General features: G+C 46.1%; 1 protein-coding gene across 1 annotated transcript in view; it reads right to left on the bottom strand.

Annotated features, from left to right (window-relative positions):
- The window catches only part of DES (desmin), a 14,885-nt gene extending 8,281 nt beyond the window's left edge, over positions 1–6,604 (bottom strand). The window contains exons 1-2 of the mRNA XM_010861299.1: positions 6,571–6,604; positions 5,729–5,827 (exon numbers count right to left, since the gene is read on the bottom strand). Of these exons, the coding sequence (XP_010859601.1) occupies positions 5,729–5,827; positions 6,571–6,604 (133 nt within the window). The remainder of the gene's footprint in view (positions 1–5,728; positions 5,828–6,570) is intronic.
- Positions 6,605–12,534: the final 5,930 nt, after the last annotated feature.

Genomic DNA, 12,534 nt, shown 5'->3' with positions numbered 1-12,534 from the left:
CCAATCACTTCCCACCCTCTTCATGCTCCAAGCCCCCAGCAGAGAAGCCCTGAATAGGGCTTGTCCATCCCTTGTACTAAGGTCTCCTCCTTAGTACAAGGCACTGGCTGACCCCTAAGGACATTTCCGCTTCTCCATGAATATTGGCTGTTTCTCCAAAGCTCCACCTGGCACTATTCAGGTCTCTCTTAGGCCTGACCCTTTAGGAATGCAAAGTTTGGAAATAGAGGTCTGGTCTTATCTTAGCTCTGCCATCACCTGAAGATGTAATTACAAGCAGGCAAGTCCTTCCCTTCTCTGTGTCGTCACTATAATGTATGAATGGTCACCCTGGCGGTGTCTACCGACTATGGGTTTGAAGAGGCTCAAGTAACAATTACTACCTTGTGTATTCTGAGCACCCACCGTGTGTCACTCTGCTAAGCACTTCCCACCCGTGATCCCCAATTCTCTTGACACCCCTGTGAGGTAAGAGCTAGTACCCTTCCCATGTTGCAGCTCAGGAAGCTGAGGCAGTCTGACTCCAGAGCCCATGCTTTGTCCCCAGGGTATGTGTGAATGTGCCAGGTTAACTGCAAAGAGCTTTGTTGCTGCTGTCTTTGCAAAGCCCTTTCACATTCAGTTTCTAATTTTTATCCAAGAGACAAGCTTATGAGGTGGGTGGGGAGTTCCAGATATTCTTATCCAGCCTTCGAGTCAGTGCAAGCTGTTGTGTTCTGGTTATTTTTGTGTCTCGTCTCCCAAACTAGATTGTAGGCTCCTGGAGAATTTTGGGGAGACCATGTGACTCCTTTGCATGTCCCTTTGGACAGGCAGCACTGTCCTTGTTCAAAGTAGCCTGAAAGATTTCTTTCCCATCCCCTTATTTTGTTAACATACGCTGCGTGCACACAAACACACATGTCCATGAGACACACCTGTCCATGAGTGGACAGGTGAGTCAGCTCCCAGCCACTCTTATAACTGAATCTCTCTGATTGCAGCAGTTGGCTCAAGGGGCAGGCCTGGACCTGACCAGGGCCAATCAGAGACCCACCTTGGAATGTATACATGGAACTGGGATTACTAAACTGGAGCCTGGCAACCATGTTTCCTACCCACTGGGGAGGTCTTTCTGGCATAGGGAAAAAAAGGTCAGCATGCCGGGAGCAGCAGAGACACCCAGAGAAAAGGAGAATGTGAGGCTGGAAGTCCTAAATTCCATCTCCCGGGACCCTGGTTCTTCAGTTCTCCATTTTGTGAGCTCCCCCAGTATCCTTCCTGGGTTTGGGGCCAATAAACTTTTCTTTTTTTTTTTAAACTGAAGAGACTTGGTATTGGCTACTGCCATTTGTAATCAAAACAACCCTGGCTAATATGCTGTAAGGAGACTGTGCGCCCATTTCCACAACACTAAAGAGGCCAGAACACTTTTGGGACTCCTGTCTGTGAACAGTCTCCAGACCACATAAGGAAATTGCCCTTTGGACCAGCCTGAGGCCTCAGTTCCTTAGTGAAATGAGACAGAAAGCAAATAAATAAATTATACCATGTATTCTCTAGTCAAAATCAACATCTACCAGACTTGGCTCTGAACCACTTGGAGCTGTTTCCAAAATTTGGTTCCACCCCTAAGGATTTGCTACCATGGAGGGCAGCAAAACAACACTTGGAGGCTTGGAAGGCAGGTGAAAGAGGAGCATTCCAAAGCATGTTCCTAACCAGGCAGCACCACTGAAGGAAGAGTTTAGACTCCCCTTGGGACTTCTTAGAACTAGACATGCTAAAAATAATGACAATTTATCTGGATGGGTAATGCACTTAGCATAAAATGCAGAAGGTATCATTCTGTGGGTTGCTTTTTCACTCTCTTGATAGTATCCTTTGATGCACAAAAGTTTTTAATTTTGATAAAGTCCAGTTTATCTATGGATTCTTTTATTGCCTATGCTTTGGGTGTCATATCCAAGAAATCATTGCCAAATCAATGTGAAGAATGTTATCCCCTGTGTTTTCTTCTGAGAGCTTTACAGTTTTAAGTCTTTGATCCATTATGAATTAATTTTCATACACAGTATAAGGGTCCAACTTCATTCTTTTTCATATTAATATGTTATATGAGTATTATATGATAGATAATTTCCCCAGCACCATTTGTTGACAAGACTGTCCTTTTCCTCTTATTGAAAACAATTTAGCCATATATTTGAAGTTTTTTTTTTCCTCTGGGCTCTCTGTTATGGTCCATTGACCTAGGTATCTGTACTCACACCAGTACCATACTGCCTTGATTACTATAGCTTTGTAATAAGTTTTGAAATCAGGAAGTGTGACTCCTCCAACTTTGTTGTTTTTTTCAAGATGTTTTGGCTATGAGGGGTCCATTGAGATTCCATTTTGAATTTTAAATGGAATGAATTTTTCTATTTCTTAAAAAAATTTTTGGTGGGATTTTTATAGGGGTTGCACTGAATCTGCAGATCACTTTGGGTAGTATTGAAAGCTTAACAATTAAGTCTTCCAATCAATAAATACTGGATATCTTTCAATTTTTGTGTCTTCATTTCAGAAATGTTTTGTAGCTTTCAATGTACAAGCCTTACTCTTAAGTCACTTCAGTCATGTCCGACCCTTCTCGATCCCATGGACTGCAGCCCACCAGGCTCCTCCATCCATGGGATTTTCCAGGCAACAGTACTCTTCCCTAGTTATGTTTATTTCTAGGTATTTTATTCTTTTTGATGCTATTATAGATGAAGTTGATAATGAGGGCTTTTCCCTTTATTCTGTTAATGTGATATATTATACTGATTGGTTTTCATGTATTTAACCATCCCTGCATTCCAGAAAAAAGTCCCATGTCAACATGTGTATAATGCTTTTAATATGCTGTTGAATTTTGGTTTGCTAGCATTTTGTTGAGAAGTTTAACATTAATATTTATAAGGAATATACATCTGTAGCTTTGTTTTCTTGTATGTCTTTGTCTGGCTGTGGTATCAGACTAAAGCTGGCCTCATAGGATGTGTTAAGAAATACTTCCTTTTCAAATTTTTAGAAGATTTTGAGAAGGGTTGGTGTTAATTCTGAAATGTTTGGTAGAATTCAACAAGGAAGCCATCTTGTCTTACTCTTTTCTTTATTGGGAGATTCTGAGTCATTTTTCTTAATCATTCTTCTTAATATCCTCATTTGTATTTCACATTTGTATTCGTATTTACCATATTTGGCCAATTTTTTATTGATAAACATTTCCAATCTTTTGCTATTATAAACAATGCTGCTATGAACATCCTTGGAACAAAACTTTTAAAAAATATTTACTTATTTGGCTGTGTCAAGTCTTAGTTGCAGTACATCGGATATTCATTACATCATGAGAGATCTTTCTCTAGCTGTGGTGCATGGGCTCTTCTGTCGTGGTACACAGGCTTAGTTGCTCCTTGGCATGTGGGATCTTAGTTCCCTGATCAGGAGTCAAACCCATGTCCCCTGTATTACAAGGTGGATTCTTAACTACTGGACCACCAGGGAAGTCCCAGGACAAACTTCTGAATATATAAAGTTTGGTAAGGCATTTTATTCTTTTGGTAAGGTATCACATTATTTTATGGTCATATCTCTCACTGGAGCTAAGTGATATTGGAAATGGGGAAGGTCCACCAAGACAGACCTTTTCATTCATCATTTGCCAGAAAAGGGGGACAGTTTATAAATGTGTGTTCATGGTACAGTCCCCTTGTATTTAATACAATGCACATTACCAATATATTTTGTTGAATCAGTTAAAGAAGGAAGTCAGTCCTGATGTTTGCTTGAAATCTTCCCACATTACTCTAACCTTGGAGAGTCTTGGAAACTTAAGGTTGGAAGTAACTTCATAGGTCATGAGGTCAACCAGTCCCACACACCCACTTCTCAGTTAAGGTTTAAATTGTTTCTACTGTGACTCAAGCAAGCACTGCTCCACTTTGAATCCCTCTACTGCCTGGGGACACAGTGTCTCCAGGGTGCCCACTCCACTCCACAAAGAGTATTGGGTAAATAACATGCCTTGGTCATGGGACAACAGACAGCCCTGCTGTTTGAAACATCTCCTTATATTTGAACCCAGGAGATGTCTCTGCTATACCTATTACTCTGCCCTGGGAACCAAACAGAGTGAAAAGAAATCCCTTTCAGAGATCCAACTTCAAATATTTCGGGGTAGTGCTCACATCTTTTGGAGACTTTGCCTATTTCACCATTCCCAATTCTCTCCCTTCCCTAAACTAATGGATCAGCAAAACCCAAATTCATCATAGCCTCCAAAGCCCCACCAAACTGGCCCATCTTGCTAACCTTAGCTCACTCACCTCTCCTTTGGGCTCACCTCACACAGCCTCTTTTTTGTTGGGTGACACTGCCAAGCTTTTCCCTGCCTTCCTCTAAACTCAGTGACTGGAGGGCTTGTGGATGCCTGGGTAGATCTCTGAACCTCATGGAGGGTGCCCTAGAAGACAAGGGCCCTGGTACCATAGGACCTCCCAGGCCCCATGGATGGCATGGATAGGGGGCAGGCAGCTGATATGGATGAATCACCAGGATGGGGATACCGACTTGGCCACCACAGGGCATCTGAATTGAGGGAAAAAATGAAAGAGGTCAAAAAGGAGACAACCAGAAGTGACTTTTCCACCTTGCCCTGTCTGGGAGCATCCCCCAGCCCCGGTCTACTCCAGGATCCCAGACGCAAGACAGTGCTGGTGCCTCCCCACCGTGCACCCCCTCTCCACCAGCTGACCCCCACCTCCAGGGTTGCCTGTGTCCCTTTGTCCAGGGCCCACCCTCCTCTTTCTATTTCCCAGCATCTTGGTGCTTCTATTCCAAGCTGGGTTGGGTCAGGAGACAGCCACCGTGTCAGAGCTTGGGGACAGTATGGCAGGTGTGGATTCTGGGACCCTGGCTCTTGCCTGAGCTTCAGCACTTTGTGGGGAGGTGGGAGACCCAAGCAAGGGGGTCTGGAGGTGGGGCAGTCAGCCAGAGGCTAAGATATGGATGCTTATCATGGAGGTTCACCAACTAACCATCTGTGCCCCCTGGGCAAGTCCCATTTCCTGCCTAGTCTCACATGTCCAGGTGTGAAAGGGGATTGGGCCGGGTCATCTCCAGAGCCCCCTCAGCTTCTGACATCCTGAGTCTCTGGGCCCAGGGGGTGGGACACTGAGTGGTCCCTGGCAGAGTCATCCCCGCCTCAGTGCTCCCAGAGACCCGGCCCTCAACAGTCCCTTCCATGCTGCCCCCCCATCTTCCTCTCAGCTGTAGGGCTGCTTAACCTCCACAGGCGGCTGAGGAGCTAGAGTGACTGTAAAAGGGAAGGAATGTCCAGAGGCAATTGTTTCTTCCTGATATCACCGCGGGGGAGGTTGGGTTGGGGGGCCCAGCTGGAACGGTGGCGTCAGGATTATCCCTGAGACTCATCCCCCGCCACCCCGGCCTCCCCCCTGCACTGGCCCCCTGGCCCCACAGCCAGCAATCACCCCTCTCATCCACCACCCTCTGCATCTCACTGGTTTAAGACCTCCAGGCCTCCCTCTCCCACCTCTCTCCACCTTCTGACCCTAGACCCTCTCTTGGGACCCCTCCTTCATGGCACCCCCACCCCAGCTCTTATAAATTCCTCCCACATCTCCTCCTCGTCAACCCCACACCCCTGACCTAGCTCCTTCTCTGGGGAGGCCTCACAGGCTGGCTCCAACCCCCTCCTGACCCACGCTCCTTTTACAGACATGGAGTGCTGCGGGTTTTCTGCCAAAGTAGGAGAAGTCTGAGGCTGATCTCACCTCCTCCTTATAGGCTGCCTTGCAGGCTGGGGAGGAGGCAGTGGGGGCAGGGGGGCTGAACCTCAAAGGGAGGAGCTAGTAAATGGAGGTGAAAGTGCTTTGTGGACTCTGAGCATCTGGTAGCTTTCAGGTGTTATTTGAATCAGTAAGAGGTTTGAGGCGAGGAGGATGGAGACGGAAGTCAGTTTGAAGGAAGAGGAGGGAGCTTTGCTAGCATGAAGGGAAGGTCCCCAAGAAGGCACCCTGGTGCCCTGGGAGCAGCATATGGCTGGGAGTTTAGGAGGCCAGAGTCTTGGCCAGCCCCAGATAAGCTGTGTGACCTTGGACTGGTTGCATCTCCTCTCTGGGTTGCAGTGTCTCCTTGCTTAAAAATGAAATATCCTGGACGTCCCTCCCTATTCTGACCCCCAAAAGAGGAGGGAGAGAGGCCCTTTCTTATGAAAAGGTGCCTCCCTGGGCTGCCTCATCTGAAGCCTTTTTGCTTAGACAGACTCCTATCAAGCCAAATCCAAACACTGGCGCATACCTAGAACACACCCAACCCCACCGTGTGTTGATGAGAGGCAGCTACACCTGCCAGCAGAAATGGACTCAGCCTCCTCCGTAGAGACACATTCTCCCTCCCCGCAGGTTCCTCCTGCCTCCCCTGTCTCTGTTGGCTCCATCCTCACTGTGTGAGCACCTGTTCCTGCCCCACAGAACAGACACAGCCCCCACCTCCTCATGGGTTCCTGGCGTCTCAGCTGTCCTGGTACACTGCTGCCCCCACCACATCCAGCCACCTCCCCACAGTTCCCAGCCATCTGGGGGGATACCCCTGAATTCTCCAAGTCCCCTCAGTCCTGAGCCATTTCCTGAAGAGGCAGGGGAGCCCTCTCTTTCCAACACAAATATGCACCGTCCCCTCAGCTGAAACCCAAGGAGAATAAGAGAAAACTGTCCTTGATCAGACCAGGGTTTATCAGGGTGGAGGAGGGGCAGGGGTGTGAGAACTGGGGTGGGAAGGTGTCAGGGTGAGTTGGGAGCAGCTGAGCTTGGTGTAGGGTGGCACCCAGCCCTGCTCCAACCTCTGTGAAAGGAGATTTCATGGGTTTCTCTGCCTACCTATGGACTCACACTCTAGAGAGTCACTCAGGGCCTAACTCTAACCTGTCTGCTGAAATGTAAGTTCCTTCTTTCTTAGACCTTAACCCAGATAGAGAAATAGAGCTTCCCTTCTTCCCCAGGATTCTCCTGCCATTCTTAGTGCCATCACTCACCCCTCTCTTCTGCCTGATTTATCCCCATTCCTTTTATCTTTCTTCATAGGCTGTTTTTGGTTTCAACCCCTCCAGTTTGGTCATATCCCTGCCGTCCTGGGCGCTTTCCAGGTTTCCTACATCCCTCTGAGGCTGTGGAGTGCTTTAAACAGAGCCTGAGCAGGCTGGCAATGACCTCACGGGGCCACTATGCACAGTTGCTATCTATAGCCTTATAGGATCATCCTCCTCTTCCTCCAGCCAGCTGAGTCACAGTCAGCTTGGGGTCCACTCAGACCCCACGGTCTTCTCTGCCACTCCAGACCACAGCCCATTACAGCATCCTGAGCTGTTTTCACTGCTGGGTCAGAAGCTTATTCTTCAAATTTTCCAAATACACAATGAAAGTGAGTCTTGGGTTCCAGAAAATGGCCATTAAAAAAAATTAACTAATTAATTGGGGGAGGGGTGCACTGCACGAGGCACGCAGGATTAGTTCCCTGCCCAGGCATCAAACCTGAGCCTCTTGAGTGGAAATGTAGAGCCTTAACCACTGGACCACCAGAGAAGTCCCAGAAGATACCCATTCTTGAACCTTCAGTGTTTTTATAGCCCCAGACAGAACTCTTCTCACACCTGTCCAGACAGCCAGCCAATGGCCCAAGTTCCATTCGACTTTGCAGGGGTATGGGACAAAGGGAGGAATTTGGGGAGCAGCTCCTGGGCCACTGCCTGGGTTCAGATTGGATCTACCACTCTTGGGTGAGTTGCTTCACCCCTCTGAGCCTCAGTTTCCTCATCTGTAAAATGATTATAATAGCATAGGGTTTGGGGAAGACTGAATGAGAAATGGACTGTAAAGCACTTAGCACTCAGCCTAGCACACAGTGAGTGTGAAGTAAGTGCCAGCCATTACTAATATTTTATCCTGTTTGGACCAACAGGAAATTGATTCCTGGAGGTCCAGTCTGGCTTGAGTTCTTGCTTTAGGACAGCAGGTAGAGGCCAAGATTCATAGCCAAGACTGCCTAACTCCAAAGCTCTCTATCACAGGCTATGCTGCCTCTGATAATAGCAGAGGTACCACTTACTGAGGGCTTTCCATGTGGTTCAGTGGTAAAGAATCCACCTATCAATGCAGAAGACTCGGGTTCGATCCCTGGGTCAGGAAGATTTCCTAGAGGAGAAAAGGGCAACCTGCTCCAATATTCTTCCCTGGAAAACTCCATGGACAGAGGAGCCTGGTGGGCTACAGTCCATAGGGTTCCAAAGAGTCAAACAAGACTGAACAACTGAGCACACACCACTTATTGAGCACCTACTGTATACGTCAGAAGAATATAATGGAGTAGAAGGACGTGCGCACATCTTCTCCTGAGAGAACTCCAAAATCACAATTCGCTGCTGAACAACCGTTGACAGGAGAATGTTGGATACCACCAAACAAAGATACCCCGTGTCCAAAGGCAAAGGAGAAGCCCCAGGAAGATGGTAGGAGGGGCGAAATTGCTTTTAGAATCAAAACCCATACCCGCATGTGGAGGGCTCAAACAAACCTTGTGCACACCAGAACCCAGAGACCCCACAGAGACTGAGCCAGACCTGTGTTTGAGTGTCTCCTGCAGAGATTTGGGTCAGCAGTGGCCTGCCGCAGAGAGAGGGTCTCTGGGTGCAACAGACCTGGGTATGGCATAAGCTCTCTTGGAAGAGGTCTCCATTAACGCCACCATAGAGCCACCAGAACTTACACAGGACTGAGGAAACAGACTCTTTGAGGGCACAAACAAAACAGACTCTTTGTGTGCACCAGGACCCAGGAGAAAGGAGCAGTGACCCCAAAAGAGACTGATCCAGACTTGCCTGCGAGTGCCCAGGAGTCTCTGGCAGAGGCGTGGGTGGGCAGTGGCCTGCTACAGGGTCGGGGGCACTCAGTGCAGCAGCACATGCATGGGACCTTTTGAAGGAGGTTGCCATTATCTTCATTATCTCCACCATAGTTTGGCCTCAGGTCAAAAACCAGGGAGGGAACACAGCCCCGCCCATCAACAGAAAATGGATTAAAGATTTACTCAACTGTGGTGTTGGAGAAGACTCTTGAGAGTCCCTTGGACTGCAAGGAGATCCAACCAATCAATCCTAAAGGAAATCAGTCCTGAATATTCATTGGAAGGACTGATGCTGAAGCTGAAGTTCCAATATTTTGGCCACTTGATGCGAAGAACTGACTCATTGGAAAAGACCTTGATGCTGGGAAAGATCAAAGGCAGGAGGAGAAGGGGATGACAGAGGGTGAGATGGTTGGATGGCATCACTGACTCGATGGATGTGAGTTTGAGTAAGCTCCGGAGTTGGTGATGGACAGGGAAGCCTGGCGTGCTGCAGTCATGGGATCACAAAGAGTCAGACACAACTGAGTGACTGAACTGAACTGAACATTGCCCCACTCATCATAACAAGGCCCAGTTTCCCCCTCAGTCAGTCTCTCCCATCAGGAAGTTTCCATAAGCTTATCCTTACCCATCAGAGGGCCAAGAGAATGAAAACAATCACAGAAAACTAATCAAACTGATTACATAGACCACAGCCTTGTCTAACTCAATGAAACTATGAGCCATGCCATATAGGCCCACCCAAGATGGACGGGTCAGGTGGAGAGTTCAGACAAAATGTGGTCCACTGGAGGAGGGAATGGCAAACCACTTCAGTATTCTTGCCTTGAGAACCCCATGAGCAGTATGAAAAGGCAAAAAGATAGGACACTGAAAGATGAAGTCCCCAGGTCAGTAGGTGCCCAATATGCTACTGGAGATCAGTGGAGAACTAACTCCAGAAGGAATGAAGAGACAGAATCAAAGCAAAAACAACACCCAGTTGTGGATGTGACTGGTAATGGAAGTAAAATCAACGCTGTAAAGAACAATATTGCACAGGAACCTGGAATGTTAGGTCCATGAATCAGGGCAAATTAGAAGTGGTCAAACAGAAGATGGCAAGAGTGAACATCGACATTTTAGAAATCAGTGAACTAAAATGGACTGGAATGGGTGAATTTAACTCAGATGACCATTATATCTACTACTATGGGCAAGAATCCCTTAGAAAAAATGGAGTAGCCATCATAGTCAACAAAAGAGTCTGAAATGCAGTACTTGGATGCAATGTCAAAAACGACAGAATGATCTCTGTTTGTTTCCAAGGCAAACCATTCAATATCACAGTAATCCAAGTCTATGCCCTGACCTGTAATGCTGAAGAAGCTGAAGCTGAACGGTTCTATGAAGACCTACAAGATCTTCTAGAACTAACAGCCAAAAAAGATATCTTTTTATCATAGGGGACTGGAACACAAAAGTAGGAAGTCAAGAGATACCTAGAGTAACAGGCAAATTTGGCCTTGGAGTACAAAATGAAGCATGTCAAAGGCTAACAGAGTTTTGCCAAGAGAACACACTGATCATAGCAAACACCCTCTTCCAACAACACAAGAGAAGACTCTACACATGGACATCACCAGATGGTTAATACTGAAATCAGATTGATTATATTCTTTGCAGCCAAAGATGGAGAAGCTCTATCTATACAGTCAGCAAAAATAAGACTGGGAGCTGACTGTGGCTCAGATCATGAACTCCTTATTGCCAAATTCAGACTTAAGTTGAAGAAAGTAGGGAAAACCACTAGACCATTCAGGTATGACCTAACTCAAGTCCCTTACAATTATACAATGGAAGTGACAAATAGATTCAAGGGATTAGATCTGATAGACAGAGTGCCTGAAGAACTATGGATGGAGGTTCGTGACATTGTACAGGAGGCAGTGATCAAGACCATTTTCAAGAAAAAGAAATGCAAAAAGGCAAAATGGTTGTCTGAGGAGACCTTACAAATAGACGTGAAAAGAAGAGAAGCTAAAGGCAAAGGAGAAAAGGAAAGATATATCCATTTGAATGCAGAGTTCCAAAGAATAGCATGGAGAGATAAGAAAGCCTTCCTCAGTGGTCAGTGCAAAGAAATAGAGGAAAACAATAGAATGGGAAAGACTAGAGATCTCTTCAAGAAAATTAGAGATACCAAGGGAACATTTTATGCAAAGATGGGCACAATAAAGGACAGAAATGGTAGGGACCTAACAGAAGCAGAAGATATTAAGAAGAGGCAGCAAGAATACACAGAAGAACTATACAAAAAAGATCGTCATGACCCAGATAACGACGATGGTGTAATCACTCACCTAGAGCCAGACATCCTGGAATATGAAGTCCAGTGGGCCTTAGGAAGCTTCACTGTGAACAAAGTTACTGGAGGTGATGGAATTCCAGTTGAACTATTTCAAATCCTGAAAGATGATGCTGTGAAAATGCTGCACTCGGTATTCCAGCAAATTTGGAAAACTCAGCAGCAGCCAGAGGACTGGAAAAGGTCAGTTTTCATCCCAATCCCAAAGAAAGGGAATGCCAAAGATTGCTCAAACTACCACACAATTGCACTCATCTCACACACTAGCCAAGTAATGCTCAAAATTCTCCAAGCCAGGCTTCAAGAGTATGTGAACCGTGAACTTCCAGATGTTCAAGCTGAATTTAGAAAAGGCAGAGGAACCAGAGATCAAATTGTTGACATCCACTGGATCATTGAAAAAGCACGAGAGTTCCAGAAAAACATCTACTTCTGCTTTATTGACTATGCAAAAGTCTTTGACTGTATGGATCATAACAAACTATAGAAAATTCTTAAAGAGATGGGAATATCAGACCACCCGACCTGCCCCTTGAGATATCTGTATGCAGGTCAAGAAGCAACAGTTTGAACTGGACATGGACTAACAGACTGGTTCCAATCGGGAAAGGAGTACGTCAAGGCTGTATATTGTCACCCTGCTTATTTAACTTATTACAGAGGACATCATGCATTATTCCAGCTGAATGAAGCACAAGCTGAAATCAAGATTGCTGGGAGAAATATCAATAACCTCAGATATGCAGATGACACCACCCTGATGGCAGAAAGTGAAGAAGAACTAAAGAGCCTCTTGATGAAAGTGAAAGAGGAGAATGAAAAAGTTGGCTAAAGCTCAACATTCAGAAAACTAAGATCATGGCATCCGGTACCACCACTTCATGGCAAATCGATGGGGAAATAATGGAAACAGTGAGAGACTTTATTTGGGGGCACTCCAAAATCACTATAGATGGTGACTGCAGCCATGAAATTAAGACACTTGCTCTTCGGAAGAAAAGCTATGACCAACCTAGACAGCATATTAAAAAGCAGAGACATTACTTTACCAACAAAAGTCTGTTTAGTCAAAGGTATGGTTTTTCCAGTAGTCATGTATGGATATGAGAGTTGGACTATAAAGAAAGCTGAGCGCAGAAGAATTGATGCTTTTGTACTGTGGTGTTGAAAAAGACTCTTGAGAGTCCCTTGGACTGCAAGGAGATCCAACCAGTCAATCTTAAAGGAAATCAGTCCTGAATATTCATTGGAAGGACTGA

The sequence above is a fragment of the Bison bison genome, unplaced genomic scaffold (assembly GCF_000754665.1).
Source record: "Bison bison bison isolate TAMUID 2011002044 unplaced genomic scaffold, Bison_UMD1.0 scf7180017864471, whole genome shotgun sequence".
In the NCBI taxonomy this organism is placed as follows: Eukaryota; Metazoa; Chordata; class Mammalia; order Artiodactyla; family Bovidae; genus Bison; species Bison bison.
This window is presented reverse-complemented; position numbering and strand designations above follow the sequence as displayed.